Raw genomic sequence first — 24,680 nt, 5'->3', positions numbered from 1 at the left:
GTTCTCCTAGTCCACTTTCCAAAATAATTTCCTTTGTTTCTGTTAGGTAATAGAGCGGCCATATCGGCTGCTGATGGATTCTTTTTTTTTTTTTTTTTTTTTTTTTTTTTTTTTGGTTTTTTCAAGACAGGGTTTCAGGGTTTCTCTGTATAGCCCCTGGCTGTCCTGGAACTCACTCTGTAGACCAGGCTGGCCTGGAACTCAGAAATCCACCTGCCTCAGCCTCTGCCTCCCAAGTGCTGGGATTACAGGCATGTACCACTACCGCCCTGTGGATTCTTTCTTAATCATGTCTGCCTTTCATGATCCCAAGGATCATCATCTTACACTTTAGGGGGGTAGTCCCAGAAAGAGAGTCCTTTTTTGCCTCCATCCTAACTGAAACTGTATTATGTGGGTAAAAATTCAAGACTGAAGGTTCTATGTACATTTTTGGTAAGTCTCTTTGGAAAAAGAGTTGTGGGTCTGATCACTGCCACAGTCTTTTGTCACTGCCTGTTTATTCATGAATTGTGGGACAAAAAGGCATTGCTTTGGGGTAGGAATGTGTCTTCCTGCGATTGAGTTGGGGCTCAGCATAGAACATAGAACCCAGTAGCCAGTGGCCCTGTACCTAGTTTTTGCAATCCAGATTGGTATAAATTCTGTCTAGATACTATTTTCCAGGACAGTCTAGTTTAAGACTAGACTTTATGCTGGTGTTAACTAGAGATAGGTTATGGTTCGATTTGTGTTTGCCTTTTTAGTGGAACTTTTGAACCAGCTTTAATGCTGTCTTGGCACAGTGAAGGCTTAATCCCGTCGCTGTTTAGGGGCTTGGGTTTGCTACCCTCAAAATGTTAAGTGCAGCTGTGGACCAATGCTACTGCTTCTGACCTGGACTCCAGTAAATCTGCTGCAGTAGTCTTTGTCCTGACTTTTATACTGTGTCTGAACCCATAAAATAAAAGTTGTACCCAGGGATCTGGAGAGATGGCTCAGCAGTTAAGAGTACTGACTGCTCTTCTAAAGGTCCTGAGTTCAATTCCCAGCAACCCCATAGTTCACAACCACCTGTGATAGGATCCAATGCCCTCTTCTGGTGTGTCTGAAAATAGCTACAATATACTCATATGAATGAATGAATGAATACATAAATAAATCTTTTTTAAAAAGTCGTACCCAAATGAAAATTTTCATATATTTTAATGAAGCTCTGGAAATACCCTAAACCTCAGAAGATCCCCCCCCCTGGTTTAACTTTTAAATTCCAAAAAGTAGGTCAGTAGTTATGTCTTATTTTAATTGGTTCAATTAAAAATGGAAAAGCATAGGACTATCAGTATGAAATGAAGAATTAAATAGGAGGAATTATAATGAGATTAATATCACTTAAGGGTATGATTTAAAGTAAGATATATTCAGTCATAGCTAATAATTTATGTAGTAAAGTCAGGCCTAAATGTTGGAATATTCTAACAGATAGGGAAAACTTTTGCCATGAAATTTAGTAGTATGATAAAGAGTCACTCCAGAACTCCTTTCCCAAGTGATATGTCTAAGAATATTGTTTACCCGGACTTTGGTTTTGTGCTCAGTGAGTGTGTGAAATGTCATCAGACTTCAGCAGTTTGCCTTCACAACTTCTCAGAGCTTTTAATACTTTCTGAATTTTGGTTTGTTTGTTTGTTTTCAAGACAGGGTCTCTCTGTGTAGCCCTGGCTGTCCTGGAACTCGCTCTGTAGACCAGGCTGGCCTCGAACTCAGAGATGGTCCTGCTTTTGCTTCTTCAGTGCTGGGATTAAAGATGTGCCCCACCATTACTCCACTTGCTTTCTGAGTTTTTAAGAAAGGTTATAAGTAGGATGGGGACTCTGAGTCTCCAAATTTAACTTGTTTTAGGAATTTTATTAGATTCAGGTTTTTGAGACAGTGTCTCCCTCTGTGACCCTGGCTGTGGACTGGCCCCAACTTGCAGCCATTGTCATCCTTCTGAGGGCACCACCACCTCCATCTTGTGTGTGGTTCCCTGAGCTAGGGCCCTGCTGTATGGAGAACTGGATTGGAATGTACAGAAGCCAAGGATGGCCTTGAACTTGAACTTCTGCTTCAGGGTGCCAACATAGACCTGGCTTGCTGTAGGGTGTCTACCTTTGGAAATGCCGAGAACACTTTCGGCAGTAGCAGTGAGGGCTCATTCTCTGGTATCAGTCAGCTCGTAGGATCTTCTCCCAGCATTTGCCCTGAGAGTGTAGTGGAATCCAGCACTATGTAGGTCCCTTACCTATTTGAAGTGGAGGTTTCCACATGTGCCTATAGTTGTCATGAGTAGACATGTCTCTGTGGCATGGACTCTGCATTTATCTCGAACCCCGTGTGATTCACATGTAGCCAACATCATCCTTCCACAGTGCTTAGACACTGTTGAATAAGAAGAGCTCACTAGATCAATGGCTGCATTTGAAGAGGGGTCCTGGAACTCAGGGACTGAGCATCCACTCTAAAGAAGATGACAGCCCTGGCTTCCAAAGGTGTGCTGGAAACCAAGGGGGACAATCACCCTGTCCCTCTACGGAAGACAGAACGTCCAGGCAATGAATGGGTAGTCTCCTTCCTAAGAAGGGACTACCACATACCAGATCACTGCCTAATTTCAGTTTTGAGTAATTCTTTTGAAAATTGTATTTTATTTATATTTTTTAAAAAATCACTAGCTCCTATTTACTCCTGTACCATCTGTGAATAGATTCTCTCTGGCTGAAGACAAATGAACTTTAAGGAGCTAATAGGTCAAGCTTCTGCCTTGGGGATCAGTTTCATAGTCCTGGACTCACTTTCCCGAATCCTGCAAATACAGCTGCAGAGAGATAATGTAAATACCAGTGACATGAGAGACAGCCAATCTTAACCCTGCAGTTGAGCAGTGCCCCGCTAGCAACACATGGAGCACTCCTCAAGAGAAGGAAAAACTCACCAGGGCTTTAAAATTATTCCGCAGGGTCTCACCAATGCCCAGAGACAGAAAACAGAAATGATGGACAGAAAGAATACTGAAGACCAGAGATAAAAGTTTCGTTATTTGCAAGCAAAGTTCCATACTTCAAAACTTTAAAAAATCAAAAACAAAACCAAAGAACCTTAAGGTTACTAAACTGATGAAACTGGAAAGGTTTCTAAAGCCCACAGCTCTTTTACATATAGATATGGTTTGATAACACAGTCTTAGTACTGCTATGTGTTATTTGATTGGTGAGCTAATGAATTAAATTGTAATCAGCCAGTTAAAAGAACCAGGAGAAAACAGGACATTAAAAACTAAGGAGGATTTACTAGCCATGGGGAATGTCATAGAGAAATCAGTGACAGTGGCTCCTGCAGCTCCCATGGGTGGCCCGGCAGCCTGGACTTCCTTTGGAGAGCCAGCTGGTGAAATGAATGTCACCAGCGATCAAGAATGAACGAGACAGGAGCCAGAGACACATCCGAGTTCTGCAGTCCTGGAAGAGAGGCTTTGTTGATGCTGTTTTTGTAGTTCACTCCAGAACCCCGGGGCCTCCCTGGTGAACCAGAAACTCCTCGGTCAGGATGCATTCATTGCCTTGAACTTATGGTATTGATCCATCTGTGATCACAGCCCAGGCTCTTGCTATGTCTGTCCACTCATGTCTAAGAGCGAAGCGTGCATGAAAGACAGTTAACAGAATGTGTCTGCACCAAGTACGGCCGTCTCAGCTTGACATGCTCGTTCCGTTTCCCCGTGCCTGCGAGACCGGTTGTGTGCCGCTGGCCTCTGTGCTTAACAGACTCTCTTCCCCCTTTATTCTCAGGTCTCCCGGTGGGCTTTCTACAGCTATGAAACCTACATTGTGGGGCACCACGATGCTTCTGTTGGCCGTATGATGAGGAGGAGAAGTTGGCTTTGGAGTGCTGGGAGCCTGAGAAGTTGCTGAACACCAGCGCACCCAGCCCGCCCACCGGCCAGCCCACAACACAATGAACAAACTGACCTTCCATAACAACAAAGTCATGCAGGACCGCCGCAGAGTGTGCATTTTCCTCCCCAATGACAAGTCCGTGAGCATCATCATAAATGTGAGTAGACCCACCCAGGAGGGTTTCAGCATGCTCGTCCAGGCAGGGCCACGCCCAGGTTGGGTGGCTGGAGCGGGGGATCACTGCAGAATGAGCCAGAGAGACTGGCAGGCCCTCGCATAGGCATCCACACAGCTGTCAGCAGCGATGTGGCTTGGGGTAAAGTTAGTGAGTGCTCTGGGTACTACCCTAAAACAAAGCCAAAAAAAAAATCTGCTCCTATACTTCATTGAAAAGTTTTCAGTTGAGTGAATTTATTGGGCTTCTCTGTTTCCTTATCTTTCTGTGTGTTCAGCCTTGGTGTACATGTGGAATTGTTTGGAGTGTCTTCCGCATTGCCATTCGGGTCTACCGAATGCTTCTGATTCACGGTGCTCAGCCACAGTGCCCCTCAGATCCCACCACCAAACTCGGTTTCTTTCAATTTCCTTCACCCTTAGTTTCTGTATTGAGAAAGATTCATTTTGTTATTTCCTTCTGTATGGAAGCCTCTTTCTTGGCTAAAAAAATCATGTAAAAAAGACAAGAATTGGGAACCATAGATGGAGGAAGAATGGAATCTGAAAATGTCAGTAAATGGTTTGGGGGTTTTTGGTTGTTGTTGTTTTGTTGGTTTTTTTGGTTTTGTTTTTTTTGGGGGGGGGTTGTTTGTTTTGTTTTGGGGAGTTTTTTGTTTTTTTGGGGTTTTTTGCATTGGTTTTTGTCTCTCAAATTGCCTGGCTTCCTGAATAAAATTTATATTTGTATCTGTCTGTGTTTTAAATGCTCACAGTTGTCAACCACGAATGTAAAGTGGTAGCAGTTGCTAAGTTTCTCATTTTCATCTTGACTGTAGTTTATTGGTTGTTAGAGTCCATGTCCAGGGTGAGCTGATATGCATGAGCCAAGATGTTCCTCTGGCTCTTAGATCAGAATCAGATACTTGTTAACCTGGACGGTGAGGACTGAGAAACTTTCATTTTTCCCCTTTGTACTTTTAACAGTTAAATTATAATTTTACTCATTTCAAAGGATAAAAATCCTTCAGTGCACAGCCCAGTGTAACTCTGTTAGTATGTGCTCCTATGTAGCTGTTTCCCAGTTTCAGAGAGAAATTTCCCATCTCCTCAGAAAAACCCTTCAGGACTCTTCCTCATCAGCAATCCATTGCTCTCAGTGATAACAACTGTTTTGATCAGAAGGTAGTCCTGCCCAGTTACCATCCTCCTGCCGCCAGAATGATGCAGTTCTTGTCTTAAAGCCCTTTTCCCTCTGCATCTGCCCACGAAATTGCCACAACAGCAGTCATGTTGTCTTCCTCATAATATCCCAGCAGTATGGCTGAGTCCCATTTGTTGCACGCTTACTGCTGTTGATGATTATTATGTCATTTAAAATTCCCGACTAATATTAATAAAACTGCTGTGACCCTTTCTGGGGCGTAGTTCTATAGACACAGACACACCTAGGTCACTAGTTTTTATCAGAGTAGATATGTAAATCATAGAATATCCCAGTAAGCACAGCTGGCTGAGAGCTGCCAGCAGGTTCTTGGTAATCAGTTTTGTACCTATCAACTCGAGGTTTTTTGTTGTTGTTGTTGTTTTTTGGTTTTAGGTTTGTTGTTGTTGTTGTTTTTAAGATAAGGCTTCACAGGCTGGGTGGAGGTGGCCCACACCTGTAATCCAGGCACTCTGGGAGGCAGAGGCAGGCAGATTTCTGAGTTCAAGGCCAGCCTGGTCTACAGAGTTCCAGGACAGCCAGGGCTACACAGAGAAACCCTGTCTCGACAAAACCGAAATCCAAAAAACAAAACAAAACAAAACAAAAGACTTAAAAAAAAAAGATAAGGCTTCACTATGTAGGCCAGGCTGGCCTAGAAACTGCTGTGTAGACCAGACTAGCCTCAAACTCAAAGGCATCTGACATCTGCCTATCTCTCAAGTGCTGGAACTAAAGGTGTGAACGGCCATGCCCAGACCTGTCACCCTGATGGAACTAAGGAAAGCTTGCCGAGAGTTAGTTTTCTGCTTGTATGCAGGTGTAGTTATATTATGTTTTGTATAGTGAAATAATTTATGTAGAACATATATGACTTTTAAATAACTTCATTAACAGTTTAGATTGCGGCAAGGTTCTGCTGTAACCATAGCATCTTGGTTTCATTCAAGCAGCCAACAGGTTCTTGACTTGTGCAGGTCACCTCAGGGTTGCTCAGGAGCACCACACCTGCCTCATGGGTGGGTGGATTTTACTGTCTTCTGGCCGGAGTTTCTAGTAATAAGCTAGGATCCTGATTGGGGAACTTGAAATTGGTTTTGGGTGTATAGGGGTAACAGACTATTATCTTTACAGGACTTGATTTTTAAAATATAATGAAAATTAGAAACATTTCAATGTGGGTACCAGAAACATAAATTAAAATGAAAGTAAAATTCTACTATATTTATGGATCTGTTGTGTGAAGTCAGTCATATATAATGTATCCTTTAAAATTTTAAGCACATGCAGTCTAGGACATAGAGCATGTATGTTGAGGAAACTCCTCTCACTTTTGTTCATCTGTTATCCAGTGAGGTATGCTGAAGTGTAAGCATGTCGAGTGTGCGAGGTATGTAAACATGTCCACGAGTATGCAAGGTGTGTAAGCATGTCCACCAGTGTGCAAGGTATGTAAGCATGTCCACCAGTGTGCGAGATGTGTAAGTATATCCCGAGTATGTGAGATGTGTAAGCATGTCCACCAGTGTGTGAGGTATGTAAGCATGTCCACCAATGTGTGACGTGTGTAAGCATGTCCACAAGTGTGCGAGGTGTGTAAGCATGTCCACGAGTATGCGAGGTGTGTAAGCATGTCCACCAGTGTGCGAGGTGTGTAAGCATGTCCCGAGTATGCGAGGTGTGTAAGCATGTCCACCAGTGTGCGAGGTGTGTAAGCATGTCCACCAGTGTGCGAGGTGTGTAAGCATGTCCACCAGTGTGCGAGGTGTGTATGTCCACAGGTGTCTAGCATGTGCCTGTGTACAGGGTGGGGAGGAGTCCTAACAGATCTGTCTTTATGAGGAACACTAAGTGGTGGCTACAGTTTCTGCAGGAATTCATTGGCCCTAGAGTCTCACCCGAGGGAAATAGCTCTAGAGAACAGACCAAAAGACCCCAGGCGGGTTCGTGGCGTGCGTTATGGGGTCATACTTAGCATTTTAAAAACGTTCTTCCTACTGTCAGCCTTCATTTTTTTAAAACTTAATTTCAGTCTGGTAAAATTGCCTTAAAGTGGTACTGTGGCATAGCTTTCCCACACATACACTGCTATGTAGATGGGTGGCTTTAAACCCGACCGTGTACTAATGGGGAAGGGGCTCTGTGGGCTTCACCCATAGAGACGCTGATGTAGATCTAGGGCAGGACACAGGAATCTTCATTTAGCAAAATTCCTCAGTAGGGACTGGAGACTTGATAAAATCCTAAGGCAGACAGGAAAGGCGGTGGCCCAGCCCCTCTACTGAGTGCTACCTCTTACTGTACCTTGGAGCCTGTGTCAGTCACTGAGGCTGTTGATACTGGGGCCTGGACTGACCCGTCTGCTCCATGGTTCCTTTGAAGATGTGGGCATGCTTAAGTCTGTCATTTATTATTCCGGTTTGGTTTCTTATGTGTGAAGTGGGGCTATTCTATGCCTCGTGTGGGAATACGTCAAAGATGCTCCATGTGTTAAGAACTTTGTACCCCAGAGCAGCTCAGTAAGTCGGTCTGGATGGATGGAGTAGCGCCTCGCAGTCCACATTTCCTACCCCAGGATGCAGATCTCCTCCATGCCGAGGCCCCCCTCCGGCGAGCCTTGGGACCTCTGGAAGGATGACTTACCCGCTGCCAGAAAAGCAGTTCGTATCTTCCAGGATTCCTTCTCCCCACAGCAGAGTGGTGATTTTGCTATTTGCCGTGTTGGGCATAGGAATTAATTGTAACAATACTGTTTTTCAGTGGCCTTCCAGTCCCTACCCCAGCAGGCAGGGCACACTCACATAAACTTTTTTAAAATAAAGTTTTCCCCTGGCAGGTATAGTTGACTTCATATTGGCTTTCTGCATCTGGAATAAGTGTAATGTTTTAGTCATTTTGAATCTCCATGAATTATACTAATAGGAACTATTTTAAATTAATCTTAATCACCTGGTCTACAGAGTTGAGTTCCAGGACAGCCAGGTTTACACAGAGAAACCCTGTCTCGAAAAACGGGAAAAAAAATTAATCTTAATCATCAAACAAATACAAAAAAATGGACATTAAAAAAAAAATAAATGCTGGTAAATTCTGTAAGAGACAGAGAGTTTTTAGAGTGGCAGAAATCACAGAGCCAAAGCTTGCACCTCTAGTCCTTGCGGTTAGGCAAACAATTCTTTCTTACCAGAGACTATTTCAAGCATCCTTGCCTGGTAACAAACAATTGGCACAGCAAGGATCAAACCCATTCCAATTCAGAGTCCAACACAGAGGGTATTTTTAGATAAAGCCTACGCTGTTGAGAATGTAGTGCTTTCTAAAGTCCCATTGCCCCTGAAGATGAAAGGGATTAAGAAATTTCACAATCAGCCATGTGGCTTTAAAGATTCTAGTCTGCAAATACCCCACGCTGGATCCTGTTTTCACAGCAGGTAACACGTTCAAGCCACATCCTTCTTTAATTATAGTTTTTAAACAAGAACACTATACTTACTTGATGATTGTTAAAGAGCTTTAGCAGAAGGCTCCAGATACTTGATTTAAAGTAGCGGAACAGTAATAATTAGACAGGATGCCGGGAAGAAAGGCACAGCCTTGTTTAGTCAAGAGTCACCACATATTTTATTTTATAAATGTTCAGTTTGTAATTTGGAATTTAGCAGCTTGTTACATTTCATCTGACTGCTCTATTTCCAACTAAAATTTAAATGCAGCCAAGCTAAGGGTTAAAAGGGCCCCAGGAACAGTGGGACATTTTAAGTTTCAAGTTTATGGAGCTGAATTCACTGTAAGAGTTGTGTGTAAATGTGGTCCTTTCTCCTCTTCGCTATCAGTCTGTTTAAACTTACTTGTAACAGTATAGTTACCAGATGGAATACTAACCCAGTGTTTACAGTGAGCCTTGGCAATAAGGAGGACTTCACTAGGACACAAAGTAAATACCCAAGCTGCTGGATCAAGCTAGCCCAAGAGGCTGGTGATGATTCCCAGCAGCCAGTGGGTCTTCCCAGTGGTGAGGTAAGTTTGCATCAATACATTGTAATTAAATTGCTGCCTGACAGGGCTGGAGAGATGGCTCAGAAGCTAATGCACTGGCGGCTCTTCCAGAGGACACACATGCACTCACAATCAGTTCCAGGGAAGCTAGTGCTATTTTCTAGCTTCTGAGGACACTGCATGCATGTGGTAGACAGACAGACAGACAGACAGACAGACAGACAGACATTCAGGCAAAACACCTGTGCACATAAAATAAGATTTGAAAGTGTTGCTGGATGGCACGTTTCTAAGCTAGAGTGTTCATCGGGGTGACAGGGAGACATGTCTAGTGGAGTACAGCAGAGGTCCTCTCTGAGAACGGAATCCTGCTCACTCTTCAGTAATCACCATGGTACCTGCTGCACGCAGGTCCTGGATAGCCTGACCCTTCCTGAAATGGCCCATCTTCATTGTCACTGTGACAGGATCTACTCAACATGTCTGTGACAGACTCTCTAGATAAGGTTAATTGACACAGAAGATACACTCTTCAGTGTGGGTGACCACCCCGTGGACTGGGATCCCAAACTGAATAAAACCGTGACAGTTAGCTGAGCAGCCAGCGGGCATGCACCTCTGCTGACTGGGGATGTCACGTGACCTCCCCACCCCCACCCCTTCCTACAGCAAGGGACCACGAGCCAGGTGTTTTGTCAGGGTAGCAAGAAGTAAGCAGTAGCCTTCACGGCCTCCTCAGCCACTTCCTTCATGGCCTGTGCCTGAAGAACTGAGGAGGTGCTCTGGCCCTCGGCCTTCTGCTCTTTCCTCTGGGATTTTGCACGTTTTTGTTTTCTTAGTTTTAGTTCTGTATGACAATAATATGATAAAAGTTTGGTAATTTAATTAAGTAAATCATAGTCACTGAAATTATAAATTATAAAACTATACTTCAGATATCATTGAAAAAAGCACAAGAAAGCAGACAATGCCTCTGAGAGGAAGGGGACATGTAACATGTACAGACAAAATCACAAAGGCTGTGTTGCCCATGTGTTTCAAGGATGTAACTTTTAGTACATATAACTTTTGAGGGTCTGCCTTTGTTATTACTCACATGACTTGGAACAGTTTTATTTTCTACCTCTATAAAATAAAGAAGTTGAGCTGGGGGCTTTCTTGGGTGATTCGGTTTCCGTTAGGCAGACTGGGGAGGCTCACTTACCTCCCACCTCATAGTTCACTCAGTAGAGAAAGCATCCGAACCGTATCTGGGGCCTGGAGATTTGCCTCAGGATATAAGTGCTTGCTACATAACCCTGAGGACCTGAGTTCAAGTCCCAGAACCCAGTTAAAAGCTTGGCGTGTTACAGTGTTTGGAATCAGAGGACAAAGAGACTCTCAAACAAGGTTGTCCTCTGACACCACCACCACCATTCACACACACGTCATGTGTACAAATACATGCATGTATATACACACACATATATACAAAACAAAAATATCTAATATCTTCTCAATTCAGAATAGCTCATCTCCAGAATCTCATATTAGTAGAAATTATGTTGGTATGATTGAATTACACTCATTCAATTCAGAAAGAGAAAAATGAGTTAAGCAGTAACCGGGATGGATTAAAATAAATAAAATCTGGGCAGTCTGTCTGTCACTGGGCAGTAGATGAGTATTTTGCTTACACCTTTAAGAAGAAAACTTTGCTTTAAAATAGACGCCCTAAGCGGACCTTCTCATGGGAAGACACACAGGGGACTGGTGGGTAGCTAAAGAGTACTTAGCCTCAGTAAGCATCAAGAAAGTGTAAATTAAAACAGCAGCAAAGTACTGCCTTACAGGTGTTTAGATGGCTGTCACCAAATAGAAAAGCTGGTGACAAGAGTTGCTGAGGACATGGAGGGGAAGGGCACTTGTCACCTGCTGGTCTGAATGTAAAGCAGTGTGGTCCTGTGGCAAACAGCATGTGTGTCCTCAGAGCATTACATACAGACTGAGTGTGTGATCTCGCAGTCCTCTCCCGGACATCCAGAGGAAACGACATCTGTGTGCTTAGAGTTTTTCAAAACCTACTTTGTTTAGGCTTCTTAAACGGTTCAACCCACAGAGCAGAGGTAGCGGGGAGAGAAAGTTAATAGGAAAACAATGTTGTGGACCTGTTTTAGAAGTAGTTCCTTTGGGAAATTCTGCTCTTCCTTGTCAGGATGCCCCAGTCCAATTCAATAGTAAACACCAAACACAAATCAGTAGCAGCCGCAGAAACAGCAAGGCTCCACCTAACCAGCACAGCCAGAAGCAGCTGGAATACCACAAGTTCTTTGGTGCTTTTCTCCCTACAAGGTGAAGACCAGCGAAGTGTTGGATGCTGTAACAATGCAAGAGCATCCTCACTGTGTGTGTGGTTTCCTTTATCTCTCTAAACATCACGTGCCCTCTCAAGTCATTGTTTTCATCAAAACATCACGTGCCCTCACATAAGACAGCTTCCCGAAAAATATCACGTGACACAACTGAGTTGTTAAAACACACACACACACACACACACACAAATTTCCACCTCAGGCCTCACTGGTGGACGTGCACCTCCATGTCACATTGCCTGCAGCCTCCTTCATAGCAGGTGGTGGCGCCCACTGACAGCTGAAGAGACAGTGTGGCACATCCACACGTGGTGGAGTAATAAGCCACATCAGGAGGGAGACTCATTTGCAACACTATGGGTAAATCTGCAGAGCATTATACTAAATGTCATAAGGTAGGCAAAGTCTGCATGTGCAGTCATAAAAGGGTGCCTCATAGAAGCAGAGTGCATGGTAGTTGCCAGGGCCTGAGGTGGGCAGAGCAGGGAGATGTGGGCCAAAGGATCTGGGGTTTCAGCCAACAGGATGAATAAGTTCAAGAAAGCTATACAGAATGGCGACCATGGCTAATCATGTGCTGGATACCTAATCGTTGCTGCCTGAGCGTGGGTCGTAAGTGTCCTTACACATACAAAAATGACACGAGGTACTGCATTGGTTAATCCATACTGCCTGCGGCAGTTCTCAACCTGGGGGTCATCACCCCTAGGAGTGGTAAACCACCCTTTACAGGAGTCACCTAAGACCATCAGAAAACACAGATATTTGCATTACGATTCTTTTTTTGGGGGGGGGGGGCTTGGGGTTTTTTTTGTTTTTTTGTTTTTTTTTTTTTTTTTTGATTTGTTTTTTTTTTCCGAGACAGGGTTTCTCTGTGTAGCCCTGGCTGTCCTGGAACTCACTCTGTAGACCAGGCTGGCCTTGGACTCAGAAATCTGCCTGCCTCTGCCTCCCAAGTGCTGGGATTAAAGGTGTGCGCCACCACCGCCCGGCTTTGCATTATGATTCTTAACAGTGGAAAAAATTGCAGTTATAAAGTAACAACAAAAATAACTTCATGAATGGGGCTCAGCACAATATGAGGAAGCTGGGTGGTGGTGGCGCTCGCCTTTAATCTCGGCACTTGGGAGGCAGAGGCAGGCGGATTTCTGAGTTCGGATTTCTGAGTTCGAGGCCAGCCTGGTCTACAAAGTGAGTTCCAGGACAGCCAAGGCTACACAGAGAGACCCTGTCTTAAAAAAAAAAAAAAAACACAATATGAGGACCTATATTTAAAGGGTCACAGCATTAGGACATTTGAGAACCACTGCTGTAGGGTATACCAAAACATTGAGTACTGTATTAAAATGTATCCATAAAAGTAAGAAAAAATGTTAAAAGACAAAATACTAAATAAATACCTTAAATGGAGCAAGCTCTTCTGAAGGCCTATTTTTCATGTAGGGTCTGAGAACCTGATCCACGTGCCATGAGATTTGTGAGTCTTGTGTAAGGTTGCATTGGTACCCCATTAACATACTGCACAGACTGCTAGTCATTATTGAGACCCAGCCCCAGGCTGCAGTGATTTCCATAAACCGGGGGTGATTTTGTTGATGTCAGCATGTCCCGGGAAGGTGCATATTTACAAAGTTTAAAAAGTGTCTCATTGTGGCAATATGGCTGAATTTAATTAGCTCAAGTGTCTTTTTTTTTTTTCTCCCTCCCACAGGTTAAAATTCTGTGTCACCAGTTGCTGGTCCAGGTGTGTGACCTGCTCAGGTTAAAGGACAGTCACCTCTTTGGTCTCAGTGTTATACAAAGTAAGTCTCTCAGTCCACTCCGTATCTTTAGCCAACTGTCTTCAAGGAAATGACATTTTAAAGTCTAAAGCCATCATACTATGTGATATAATTGTCAAAATATCCACCAACTAATCATCATTCTTAGTGAAGTATTTATTTTCTAATGTCAACTGATGTACTTCTGTGATTTAGGAATTTTATTATTGTTATTACATTTTAGACTTAATATTACTTTTATGAATGTAGACATTTATATGTCAGCTCCTTTTGTTTTGTTTTATTTTGTTTTAATGAACCGGGCTTGGTTTTTATTGTTGCTGCTGTTTCCTTGACCATGGAGAGCAGCCCTATCCTGGAGGAAAGTGGATGGGTTTTGTCATTTGTCATTACCATCTACAAGGCTACAAGTGATAATGGCTTATGACATTACAGACATTTTGAACACAGTAAACCCACCTTTCTTCTGTTCAGATCCTCTTGCAGTTAAAAGTGTGACAGTGATGGATTAATTGAAAATTTTTTTCTGTGTTTCTTCCAAGTCCTTTTCTTTTTTCTAGTCAGGCGGTATGACTGTGAAATGCAGTCATTTTCTTCCACCACTATATTAGGAATTTGCAGGGAAGGATTTCATAGACACTGTGTCTCATGTCCCCTACTTAGCACCAGACCCTTGGGACTTACAGCCATTTGTTAAAAGCTATCTTATGGCAAAGTGTATCTAGGAATTTCTCGGCTTTGCTTTTTAAATCTCAGAATATTTTAACATGTCTGCTCATCTTTTTCAAGGAGATTTACTTGTGTTTAATTATACTTTCTACACTTATGTGGTTAGTCATTTTCTCGGACTGTTTTACATCTAAAGGATCGTGATCGTTTGAGAATCTAGTCAGTACTGCGAATGTTTCTATCTGCCGGGTTAGAAAATACATTGTCAACAGATAAAGCGGGCTCCCTTTCCTCCAAAATGGGAACTGTGTTCGGTTGCCTGTCTTGGAACATGGAATGAGGAATACAGATATCCCTACAATTCAGCCATTTGCCCCCCGCTTTGTTCCTGTAGTAGTCAGCGCAGTGAAAACAGGAAATGCTGGCCTCCATCTTTGGGTGTAGAAGCAGGAAGCTGCCTCCCAGATTCCAGACAACTCTTGCTCTGCTCTCAAAGGCGTTTTTCCTTCTGCACCTGCAGCAGACTGTTGATCTCTGTGGTTCAACAAGTCAGTCCAAGAAAACCAGTTCACAGCTTCCTTAGGTGCTCCTTAAAGGAGAGTTTGTGGTGTGGTGAAGGAGTGTTAGAACAGCAGTCAGTCAAGTGGCCTGGTTCAGATTCTGGTTCTACCGCTGGCTAGCAGGTCTCTTCAGACATGCCACCAGTTTCTCTCACTGTCAAGACAATGTGACAGACAGAAGCTGCTGTCATGCCAGCTTTGCAGGGTAGACATACACTTGAGAATTTGCCTCACAGGTTTTGTTTTCTTAGTGTGGATTTGGATCCCCAGGCAGGTGAGCAGGAAGTACAGAGGGTTCTAGAACGCCGTGGAAGTACAGAGGGTTCTAGAACGCCGTGCCACGTATGTGAGGGTATAGCTTCCCCACCGTCAGCCCCAACCTGGTGGAGCCTACACTGATACTGTATCGCCCAGAGTCCATCCCTCGCACTTGGCTCTCCTCCCAGTGTCTGTATAGACGTACGGCATGTATCCACCATCGGTCTGAAGGATGGCTTTACTCTGAAGCCACTCACACCATTTTAAATTGGTGACTGAAGTTGTCTATTCAATAGTTGGAAAGAATGTAATTCTTCAGTACTTTGAACATTGACATTTTAAGATTCAGCTAGTCTAATACTCTCTAAAATCCATCTAAATACCAAGAATCACAATGTCACCCCAATTCTTTCAGTTTTGTGTTGAAATAATTTCAAAGTTCCAAGAAGACATTACGAGTCTCCTTAGGTGATAACACCAGCTTTTCCTCCTCCATCTGTGATCTACCTGCCTGTTTCCCATCTCTGCACAGAAGACCAGCAGCATCTTGTACATAACCACGGAGCAACATTACAGTCAGGAAGTCTGTGCCCTAATGCTAATGTCTTTAGTTTTTCCAGGGATCCTAGAACTATCTGTGACAGTCACAGATGGCCTGGTTCAAGTCTGTGTTCCTCAGCCATCCCTTCACCCTTCCCTGTGACCTTGGCTTTTTTTTTTTTTAAGAGAACAGACAGGTTACTGTGGAATGTCCTTAAATTTGGGTTGGGTTTATGTTTCCTCGTGATTAATTCAGGTTATGTATGATTTGGGTGGGGATATAAGATAATGATAATGTGCCGTTCTCTCTGTACCGTATCGTGAGACACAATAATTATGTCCTTATGGTGATGGTAGCTTTTGGGAAAAGTTTCTCCACTTACTTTCTGTGATCTCCACGAGCTCGTGTTAACACTTCTAATGATAATCCAGTTCCATGAGATTCAGTCTACCTCTGCTTTCCATTGTTTGTGGCTTCTTTCTTCAGCAATGAGAAACCTGGCTTATATGCCCAGGCATTTGGGAAGATAGTACACAGGTGCACATTCGAGGGCGTCCACCAGTCTACATGTGTTCACCTACCCAGAGTTCCTAAGCTAGATAGCTCTGGTCACACTGTCAAGTGATAGACACATGAAGGTCATTTAAGGTGTGCATTGTCAGCACGCACAAGGGCTGCACAGGCCTCAGCTAGACTAGAGTCTCAGCCGAGAGGGGGAGTACTGTCCATTCCTAACCCAGAAGCTATCTCTAACAGCCACTCACCAAAGGAAAACTTGGTATTCTCTAGTGGAGACTCACTGGGTATACACACCCCACTTAGGGGTAGGCCCCATGCCCAGCAGTAGATGGCCAGCACAAACCAAAATCAGTGGTATTTTTGTAGACATTTTGTCTCATATTGCTTTGTTTGGGCATTTTTTATCTTAACTGGTCTTTTGCTTGTATATTATTATTTCTGATTTTGTACTTTTATGGGTTTTATTTGTGTGTGTGTGTGTGTGTGTGTGTGTGTGTGTCTGTCTGTCTGTCTGTCTATCTTGTGCTTTTTCTTTGTTTTGTTTTTGATATTCTGATTATTAGCATTTTTTATCTAAAGAATAAGAGGAAGCATGGAATTGGGTGGAAGGGAAGGTGTGGAGAATATAGGAGGAGTCAGGGAGGAGAAACCACAGAATATAGTCTATGAAAATTTTATTTTCAATAAAACATAAAATCTAAATATGCATGTGCTGCTCTGAGCAGTCTCACTTCTAGTCATCATTTTGCTGCTTCCAACAGGAGCTCAAACCACACACAAGTCAAAGTCATGTTCAGTCAGTAAAAGTGCCAGGAGACAGCTTTAGTGACCTAGGCGTTGGGTTAAGTGGAACATTTCTTCTCTCAGCTTTCATGTTAAGAGGCCTGAACAACCTACTTAGGACAGAGTAGCATTACTTTCAATGGCATCTTGCAGTCATCAGGGTTTCACTGTGGAGTCAGCTCACATCTTCGTGGGATGAGTATGGTGCACATCCCTTCATAGTGAAGGCTGTTACAGAGCATCCAGAAGAAGATGCCTTTACTGATGGAAGAAAAACATAGCTAGAGTGAGTGAGAGAGTGTGTGTGTGTGTGTGTGTGTGTGTGTGTGTGTGTGTGTGTGTGTGTGTGTGTTAACTACAACCTTGTACAAGATCAGAATGCCAAAGACTTCTCTTGTGAAAAATATCTTTGCAAAAACTTGTCTCGAAGAAAAATGGAAAATAAAAGTGTGTTTGGGCCGGCTTGCTTTCTTACACTCCACTCATTTTATGTAAGTTCCAGTAGACAGATTTTCTATTCACTTTAAAAACATGTCACCACCCCAGCCCCAGTTGGGGGATTGTTTGGGTTCAAATCTCATTTTTCCGCAAGACTTTTCTGTAGGATAGATCCCAAAGGCAGGTCCAGGGATGGTTTGTCCTTCTGGCAAGCTCCCGCTCTGGCATGGGGAACATGGACTGGATGTTTCTGTCTTCAGAAAGCAGGTGTTGGCCGGCACTTGGAAATGAGCTGCCATCAATGCCCCAGTTTTGAGAGCGACCAGGGCACAGTGCTGCCGTGTCAGCATGTAGCACCTATGAAAAGAAGAGTCTTCTCTCCCCTAAACCAAAGCGTTTCTCTAAGCTGTGTGTCCACAGGAATGGACGCTAGGTGGTTTGTAAGATCCTGGAAGCTAAGCACATGCGTTTGTTAGAAACCACATTTCGTCTAAGCTTTGCATCCTCTGTAATCCTGGGTGGCGTGTTGCAGAAGCTCAGTATGTCCAGCCCGTGCCCTCGGGTCTTTTTGTGTCTTTGTGCGCATTCTCAGATCGGAGGCTGGTTTCTGGAACTGTAGCTTTGAATAGGTTTTTTTTTTTTTCTTTTAAACAAATCTTTTCTCTTGAGCATCTTGTCTCTCTCTTTTTTTAATGTGCAGATAACGAACATGTATATATGGAATTGTCACAAAAGCTTTATAAGTATTGTCCAAAAGAATGGAAAAAGGAGGCCAGCAAGGTACGGCAATACGAAGTCACTTGGGTGAGATTACATTTATACGCAAAATTCTTTTTATTCTGTAAAAATGTTTATGTTAGCTGTCACGTTAAAATAAAAAAAAAAAGCATAGGCAATAATTTATCCAGTAGAAACTGAAAAGGGAAAATTACAAGCACTGAAATGCCAAGTGGACCAGATGTGAATACCTAGCAGCATAAACCGATAGGTTACAATGTTTCGATAATCGTGGAGTAGTGCTTTAAAGTCTAAAGCAGGAGAGAGGATCTGGTTTTCTCCTGTGACAGTGTTGTCACAACTTGTAGGAGGTCTTAGTAATTTTTAGATTTGCTTTTTGGTGGTTCTTGCATCTGAGCCTTTGTTGTTTTCCTGTGCACCGTGGCATCTTTATGTGGTTAATATCATTGGGGAGTGGGGAGCATAGGATGGGACTCGTAGTTTCTACCATCACCTAGTGAGTCAGGAATGAAATTACAACTAATCCTAGATCCTCCATAGCAGTGCAGGAGGTCCTCCCATAGCAGTGCAGGAGGTCCTCCCATAGAAGTGCAGTAGGTCCTCCCATAGCAGTGCAGGAGGTCCTCCCATAGAAGTGCAGTAGGTCCTCCCATAGCAGTACAGGAGATCCTCCATAGCAGTGCAGTGGGTCCTCCCAGAGAAGTGCAGGAGGTCCTCCCATAGCAGTGCAGGAGGTCCTCCCATAGCAGTGCAGGAGGTCCTCCCATAGCAGTGCAGCAGGTCCTCCCATAGTAGTGCAGCAGGTCCTCCGTAGCAGTGCAGGATTCCTGGGCTAAGCTGGAAGATGACATGGAAGCCAACTGCAGAGTAAAGTCTCCAGCATTTAAGTAAACAATCAGTGTATTAGAATGTGCTGTGTGGAATGCTGAGGGAACAAGAGAGCATTGTAATAAGGAGCAAATGGTCACCACAGGGGACAGAGCTGGGCCAGGAGCCTGCTCTCCGCTAGAAATTTCCATGACATTTATTTTTATCTTCCCTTATGCTGCCATTGGCAGCGTGGCAGGCAAATGAGAATCCGGAGAGGGAGGGTGCCCTGCTTTACGTCCTAACGCCTTGGTTGGATGTGGAGCTGGTGCCCATGTGGAACAGCGTTCCACCTACTACAAGCCCCGTGTTACAAGCAGATGAGTCTGTTTGTGTTTGGAAATGTGTCTTGCCAGTGATGGTAGCGTGCTTGTCTTTGAAGCCTGTGTTGGAGATAACTAAACACGGCTCACTGCATGTGTCTCTGTCTTAGGGCATCGACCAGTTCGGGCCTCCCATGATCATCCATTTCCGGGTGCAGTACTACGTGGAAAATGGAAAGCTGATCAGGTATGAGCCAGCCCATGGCCGAGCCTTGCTGCCCCTGCCGCAGCTCTCTAGACAGACACCAGACGCATCCCGGTGCGGTTAGAACGGCAGCTCTGCGGCAGCAGCAGTTGGGGCTTTGCTTGTTTTTCACATCCTTGTATTCTTGCTGCCTAACCCACCAGAGGCACGTTGGTTACTTCCTGAGCGTGGCAGACTGAGGGTGAGAGTGTTAATGTCACCAGCTCACATTTTCACTCGCAGCCCAAAGGAACTGTCGTTGTTTTGGAAAGAGATTTATCAAATACGATTATATTCTTTTCCAAGTGGGACAGGGCCACAGACTCTCTCGAGCTCCTTGGTTTTCCGTTAGCCTGGTTTCCCCTTCACTTGAGGTCTTGCTTGCACTCTTAATCACTAGTTTAAAAATTAAGAGTAAGCATACATCTTTAATCCCAGCGCTCGGGAGGCAAAGGCAGGCAGAACTCTGAGGCCAGCCTGGTCTACAGAGTGAGTTCTAGGACAGCCAGGGCCACACAGAGAAACCCCTCCTTGAAAAAACAACAACAAAGAAGAAACTAAGAGTGAGCCTGGAGTGTGGGGAGGGGGGCTTCCCGTGGAATCAAGGGTGCAAGCCGAGGGGCAGGGAACAGACCTTTGCTTCTTGGAAGCAGATGTCTGATCAGCGTCACAGTGTAAATTAGAATTAGCTGGTTTCGAACCTCTTTCTTTGGTGTAGGATTCAGTGCTAGAGATCACATTTTCAGCTGACAGAAACTATAGGAAACATGAGTATGTTTTCCATTTACTTTTAAACTTTGAGAAGCCTTCATATGAAAGAAAAAAAAATACGCTGGGCTAATGTTCCTTGCAAAACTAGCATTTGCTATCTTCTGTCATCAGCAGAAGGGTAAGGAATATTAGTACATAGAGAATAGTTCTAAAGGCGAAAAACGTCATTAGCCAGCCCCAGCATGTGTGCAGTGCACACCCACTTTAGTGGTAGGGATGGAATGCCCTGTAAAGAAGGAAAATAGATGACTTAGCTACTAATAAATCCCGTAGGGCTAATGAATGTTAACTCTTTGTCTATGCACCACACACCCGCCCACCATAAACCACCCAACAGCATGTAGTGAACATTATAGATGGCAGCCACGGAACAGCACCCTGTTCATGGGAAAAGCACCACACAGATGCTTTACCTTTAAGCTCTTCATTCTCAGCCCTGGTCTTGGTTAGAACAGGCCCATATGTTTCTATTATCATCTGCTGGTGAGCTGTGACCTCAGGTGAACAGCCTGAGAGTGAGGCCAGGGACGTCACTCAAAGCGTGCACGGCCACAGTCATGTTCCTTAATTATAATCTGCCCATGAACATTTCTTTTGACTTGACTAGATGTCCTGTGACCCCCCACCCCCACCCCCACCCTCGATAGCACTGCTGGTGTCACTGCGCATTCATCTACTCAGTGAACTGGATGAAAGCATGTACTATTAGCATTTCCTTATGTGGGGAGTGTCACAGTTGTCGAGACAAGTGCCCATAAAGCAGCATCCTCGTCCTGTAGAGCAAGGCATGTTTAAGGAAAGCTTTGCTTCTTCCATCTTTAGGACAGTGGAAAGTCACAGGCCACTGGTGCTTAGATATTCTCCTACAAGCATTTTAAATGCCGTAGAGCATCTGGGATGCACTAGGGAAGGGAACAGTCCAAGGACCATCAAACAGGAAGGCCAGGCTCTCAGCTCCCCCCCGCCCCCCGTTTGTTCCCACAGTGAGTGATCAGCACCGACATGTAGACTGTGAGTGCCCAGCTTCTGCGCGTCCAGTCTGTGTCCGTGACACGTGCACCTTACTGGAGTGGAATCCCGCAGAGCTGCCTTTTCTTTGGATGAGCCAAAGGCTCTGAGCTTTGGGGTATGGGTTTTGGCATGTGAGCCTTCTGCCCCTGTGGCCTCCTGAGGTGGTGATCTGGTCCCAGCTTGGACCTTAACCCCTCGGTGAGGAGGACCCAAGGGAGCAGAAGCCAAGGGCCTCTACCAGCAGGTGCAGATGGGATTTGGGATCTGTTGGCATGCGCTTGCACCATTCCATCAAAACATGCCTGTTTTTCTGTGTTTTCTAGTGACCGAATTGCGAGATACTATTATTACTGGCACCTAAGGAAACAGGTGCTGCACTCTCAGTGTGTGCTGAGAGAGGAGGCCTACTTCCTGCTGGCAGCCTTTGCACTGCAAGCTGACCTCGGCAACTTCAAAAGGAAAGTGCACCATGGAGACTACTTCGAGCCAGAGGCTTACTTCCCGCCATGGGTAGGTACTGTCTGGATTCTCCATCCAGTCGGACAAAGCCTCTTCAAGAAATGAGCCTGTATGTGCTGGGCCCAGCGAAACCCCTGTGATGCCCACGTACCGAGCGGAGTCTTTCCTAGTCGCTCATCACTGAGGAGGCTCACTGGCCATCTTAGATGTGGAAGAACCTAAGCTTACCTGGCCCCGTCCGTGTTAGAATGTGCATAGCAGTGACAGTCTTTGGGTTTTTTTTTTTTTTAAGACAGGTTTTCTCTGTTTGGCCCTGGCTGTCCTGGAACTTACTTTGTAGAACCAGGCTGGCCTTGAACTCACAGAGATCCACCTGCTTCCACCTCCCAGGTGTAGGGACTGAAGGTGTGTGTCGCCACGCCTGGCTAGCAGTGACACTCTCCGGCCTCCAGGTGAAGTGCATTTTTCCCCCTTTGAGGAAAAAATGATTACTTCTCAAGAGATGAGGTCATTCACAGTTTTAATGGGCTGAGGAAACAAATCTACATCAAGTTTTGGCACTGACCTCTGTGTCCTTCCCTGCCAGGCGAGGAGCCACCCCTTCTGTCGTGAGGAGGTCGATGTAGGTCACTCTGGCAGGAGTGGTCTCACACGCATGCTCCCTGGCCTGGTGGGTTGTCAGTCTCACTGCAGGCTGCTGTGTCCCTCTGTCCTGTGTCCTCTGCTCTGGCTCAGACTCAGGCTCACTCCCTGCGACTGATGTTCACAGAACAATGAGTCACCTGCACCCACAAAGCACAACCACCTGGCCAGCTTCCCAAAAGCTAGGCCAAGTGTGTTTGGCTTTTCCAGCTGCTTCCTTCCCGCGTGCGTTCCTCAGCCCTCTTCCCCCTGTCTGCTTCCCCTCAGCCAAGCATATGCTGTCTCTAAGGTCACTGATGACCTCTCTGTTGCCTGACTCTGTAGACACTTTTCTCTCCTTTTGCTGAATTTTTCCGCTGCACTCGACACTCAGCCATTTACACCAGGGAGAGGTCATCCCAATCACGGCTGTTCATGCCCACCTCCAGAATGTGCAGGTTACTCCTAAATATGTCTGCACTGTACAGAGAGGCGGCTGCTCATTCCTTAGTTCCACAAACTCGGAACACCCCAAGTCAGTGCTCCTCTCCTCCACCTCCACAGAAGTAGCCCTCCAACTGTATCCCTGGTTTCCGAGAGCTAGAGGCTGCCAGAGGCCTGGTTGCCCAGAACCTGGCATCACGTGGACTCAGGTTGGCCCTGTGCCTCTACCACATCCTACCCCCATACTCTGATGTGCCCACCCCATTTCCTGTCCCCCGCTTAGTCCCCATTTTGTCGCTGTTGGCTTCCTTCCATGTCCACTGCATCCCTCCCTTCCACATTCCCTCGCTGGGTCTCAGACCTCTGCACAGGGCTGCAGAGGTATTCCTGCTTCGGTGTTCTGCGGCTTGCATCTGAGAGGATCAAGCCTCTGACTTGCACAGTGCCTGCAGGAACTCCCCAGTTGCCTGTGGGGTGAAGTCCTGGCTCCCAAGTGTGACACTCCGGGATCTGGCTGATTTCTTAAACTGGTTGCTCTGGCACCATTCAGCTAGTGACTGTACAGATGTGTCTACACAGCTCCTGGGATGCCTTAAACTTCTGAACCCACCCCAGCCCCAACCAGGGTCTCTCTGTGCAGCCTCGGCTTCCCTGGAACTGCCTATGTAGACCAGGCTGGTTTAGCACTCTCAAAAATGCTCCTGCCTCTGCCTCCTGACTGCTGGGATTAAAGGCATGCACCACCACCATCCTCCATGTATAATAGTCCTTTGTGAAGTATTAAAAGTAAGCAGCGAACAACAGATTCTGAAGTCACGTTAGAGCTAAAACCTCGCCAGTGTCTCCCACTGCCGGCGTCCGAAGCCCCTGCTTCTGCTCATGTTGCCGCCGGCTTTCCATGTTCTCAGACCCATCTGAAATCAGCGTGGCCTTTCTCAACACCCTCAGCGTGCAGCTGCTGGGTGCTGTATGTCTTTGACATTTGAAAGCTTGGTGGACACCACCTGAACCTAAGCCTCAGTAAATCATAACGAGTGTGGAATTGAAACTGTTTTCTCCTACGTTTTCAAGTAGAGTCCCTGGCTTCTCATGTGAGAACCAGTGTTCCAAAGAATCCTGCCTGATCCTTTACCTTCCCCAGACAGCACTTATAGTTTCATGTTCTGTGTGAGATTGTGGGAGTTAGTGGGACTCCATCCCTGCAGGCACTCTCTGACATCTGTGTCTTTCACGGTACCATCGTTTAAGAGTTTAGTCCATGAAGTGTGTGACATTACTTCAGTTTGCAAGGGACTTTTTCCCAATTAGGATTGTTCTACCAAGTGGACGTTATATCTTTTAACATTAGCTGGTCCCACCCAGTAGCCTAAGAAGATAGTGAAAGTAGGATAAAATTGGAATTTTCTAATGAGAATTATCCAGCTTTTTACGTGACCTATTCTAGCTTCTCATCCTCTTGTCATTTGGGGGCACGATGTTCCAACAGGTTGTTTCCAGAAGAGGGAAGGAATACATCCTAAAGCACATTCCGAACATGCACAAAGACCAGTTTGCGCTGACCGCCTCTGAGGCATATCTGAAGTACATCAAAGAGGCCGTCCGACTGGATGACGTTGCCATCCATTACTACAGACTGTACAAGGTAGGAAAATCCTCTGCCCAGCCCCTGGAGTGTACTCCTTCCTGAACGAGATTTCAGCTCACCCGAGAACTTTGCTTTCCTCTTATAACAAGTCGTGGATGTTCTTTTGGCCTGCCTATGGTTTCACAGATCAGGCCTAATGATCTCACTTGGAAGCAGCATGTAGGATTTCTTAAGTGTTTGTAATGTGTGGTAATGAAGAGCTACGATGGTGAATCCGGCTCTTCCGGGCTTATGCTGTGGTTCTTTATCTGCCTGGAAGAGTAACCTTTGCAACCTGTTTGGTGAATAACATTGTAATATTGCCCTGTGAAAGCCCCACCCTCATTATGTTCTCTAATTATGGAAATGTTCCCACTGCCCCCCCTCCCCCCCCCTCCCCCCCCCCCCCCCCCCCCCGTGCAGACAGAGCACTGCTTGCCTCCTTTTTTTCTTCAAACCCCCACCACTGCA

At 45.2% G+C, this 24,680-nt stretch overlaps 1 protein-coding gene across 4 annotated transcripts in view; it reads left to right on the top strand.

Annotated features, from left to right (window-relative positions):
• The window catches only part of Frmd6 (FERM domain containing 6), a 76,152-nt gene that overhangs the window by 33,681 nt on the left and 17,791 nt on the right, over window positions 1-24,680 (top strand). For 3 of the 4 annotated variants that reach the window (XM_052185709.1, XM_052185706.1, XM_052185707.1), the window contains exons 2-7: window positions 3,807-4,071; window positions 13,330-13,420; window positions 17,868-17,971; window positions 19,206-19,282; window positions 21,385-21,571; window positions 24,072-24,227. In XM_052185709.1, coding sequence (XP_052041669.1) covers window positions 3,973-4,071; window positions 13,330-13,420; window positions 17,868-17,971; window positions 19,206-19,282; window positions 21,385-21,571; window positions 24,072-24,227 — 714 coding nt within the window. In that variant the 5' untranslated portion in view covers window positions 3,807-3,972. The remainder of the gene's footprint in view (window positions 1-3,806; window positions 4,072-13,329; window positions 13,421-17,867; window positions 17,972-19,205; window positions 19,283-21,384; window positions 21,572-24,071; window positions 24,228-24,680) is intronic. The other variant, XM_052185708.1, reaches the window with a different exon arrangement.

Source organism: Apodemus sylvaticus, chromosome 6 (genome assembly GCF_947179515.1).
Source record: "Apodemus sylvaticus chromosome 6, mApoSyl1.1, whole genome shotgun sequence".
Taxonomy (NCBI): domain Eukaryota; kingdom Metazoa; phylum Chordata; class Mammalia; order Rodentia; family Muridae; genus Apodemus; species Apodemus sylvaticus.
Note: the sequence above shows the minus strand (reverse complement) of the source record. Positions and strands in the feature narration are given on the sequence as shown.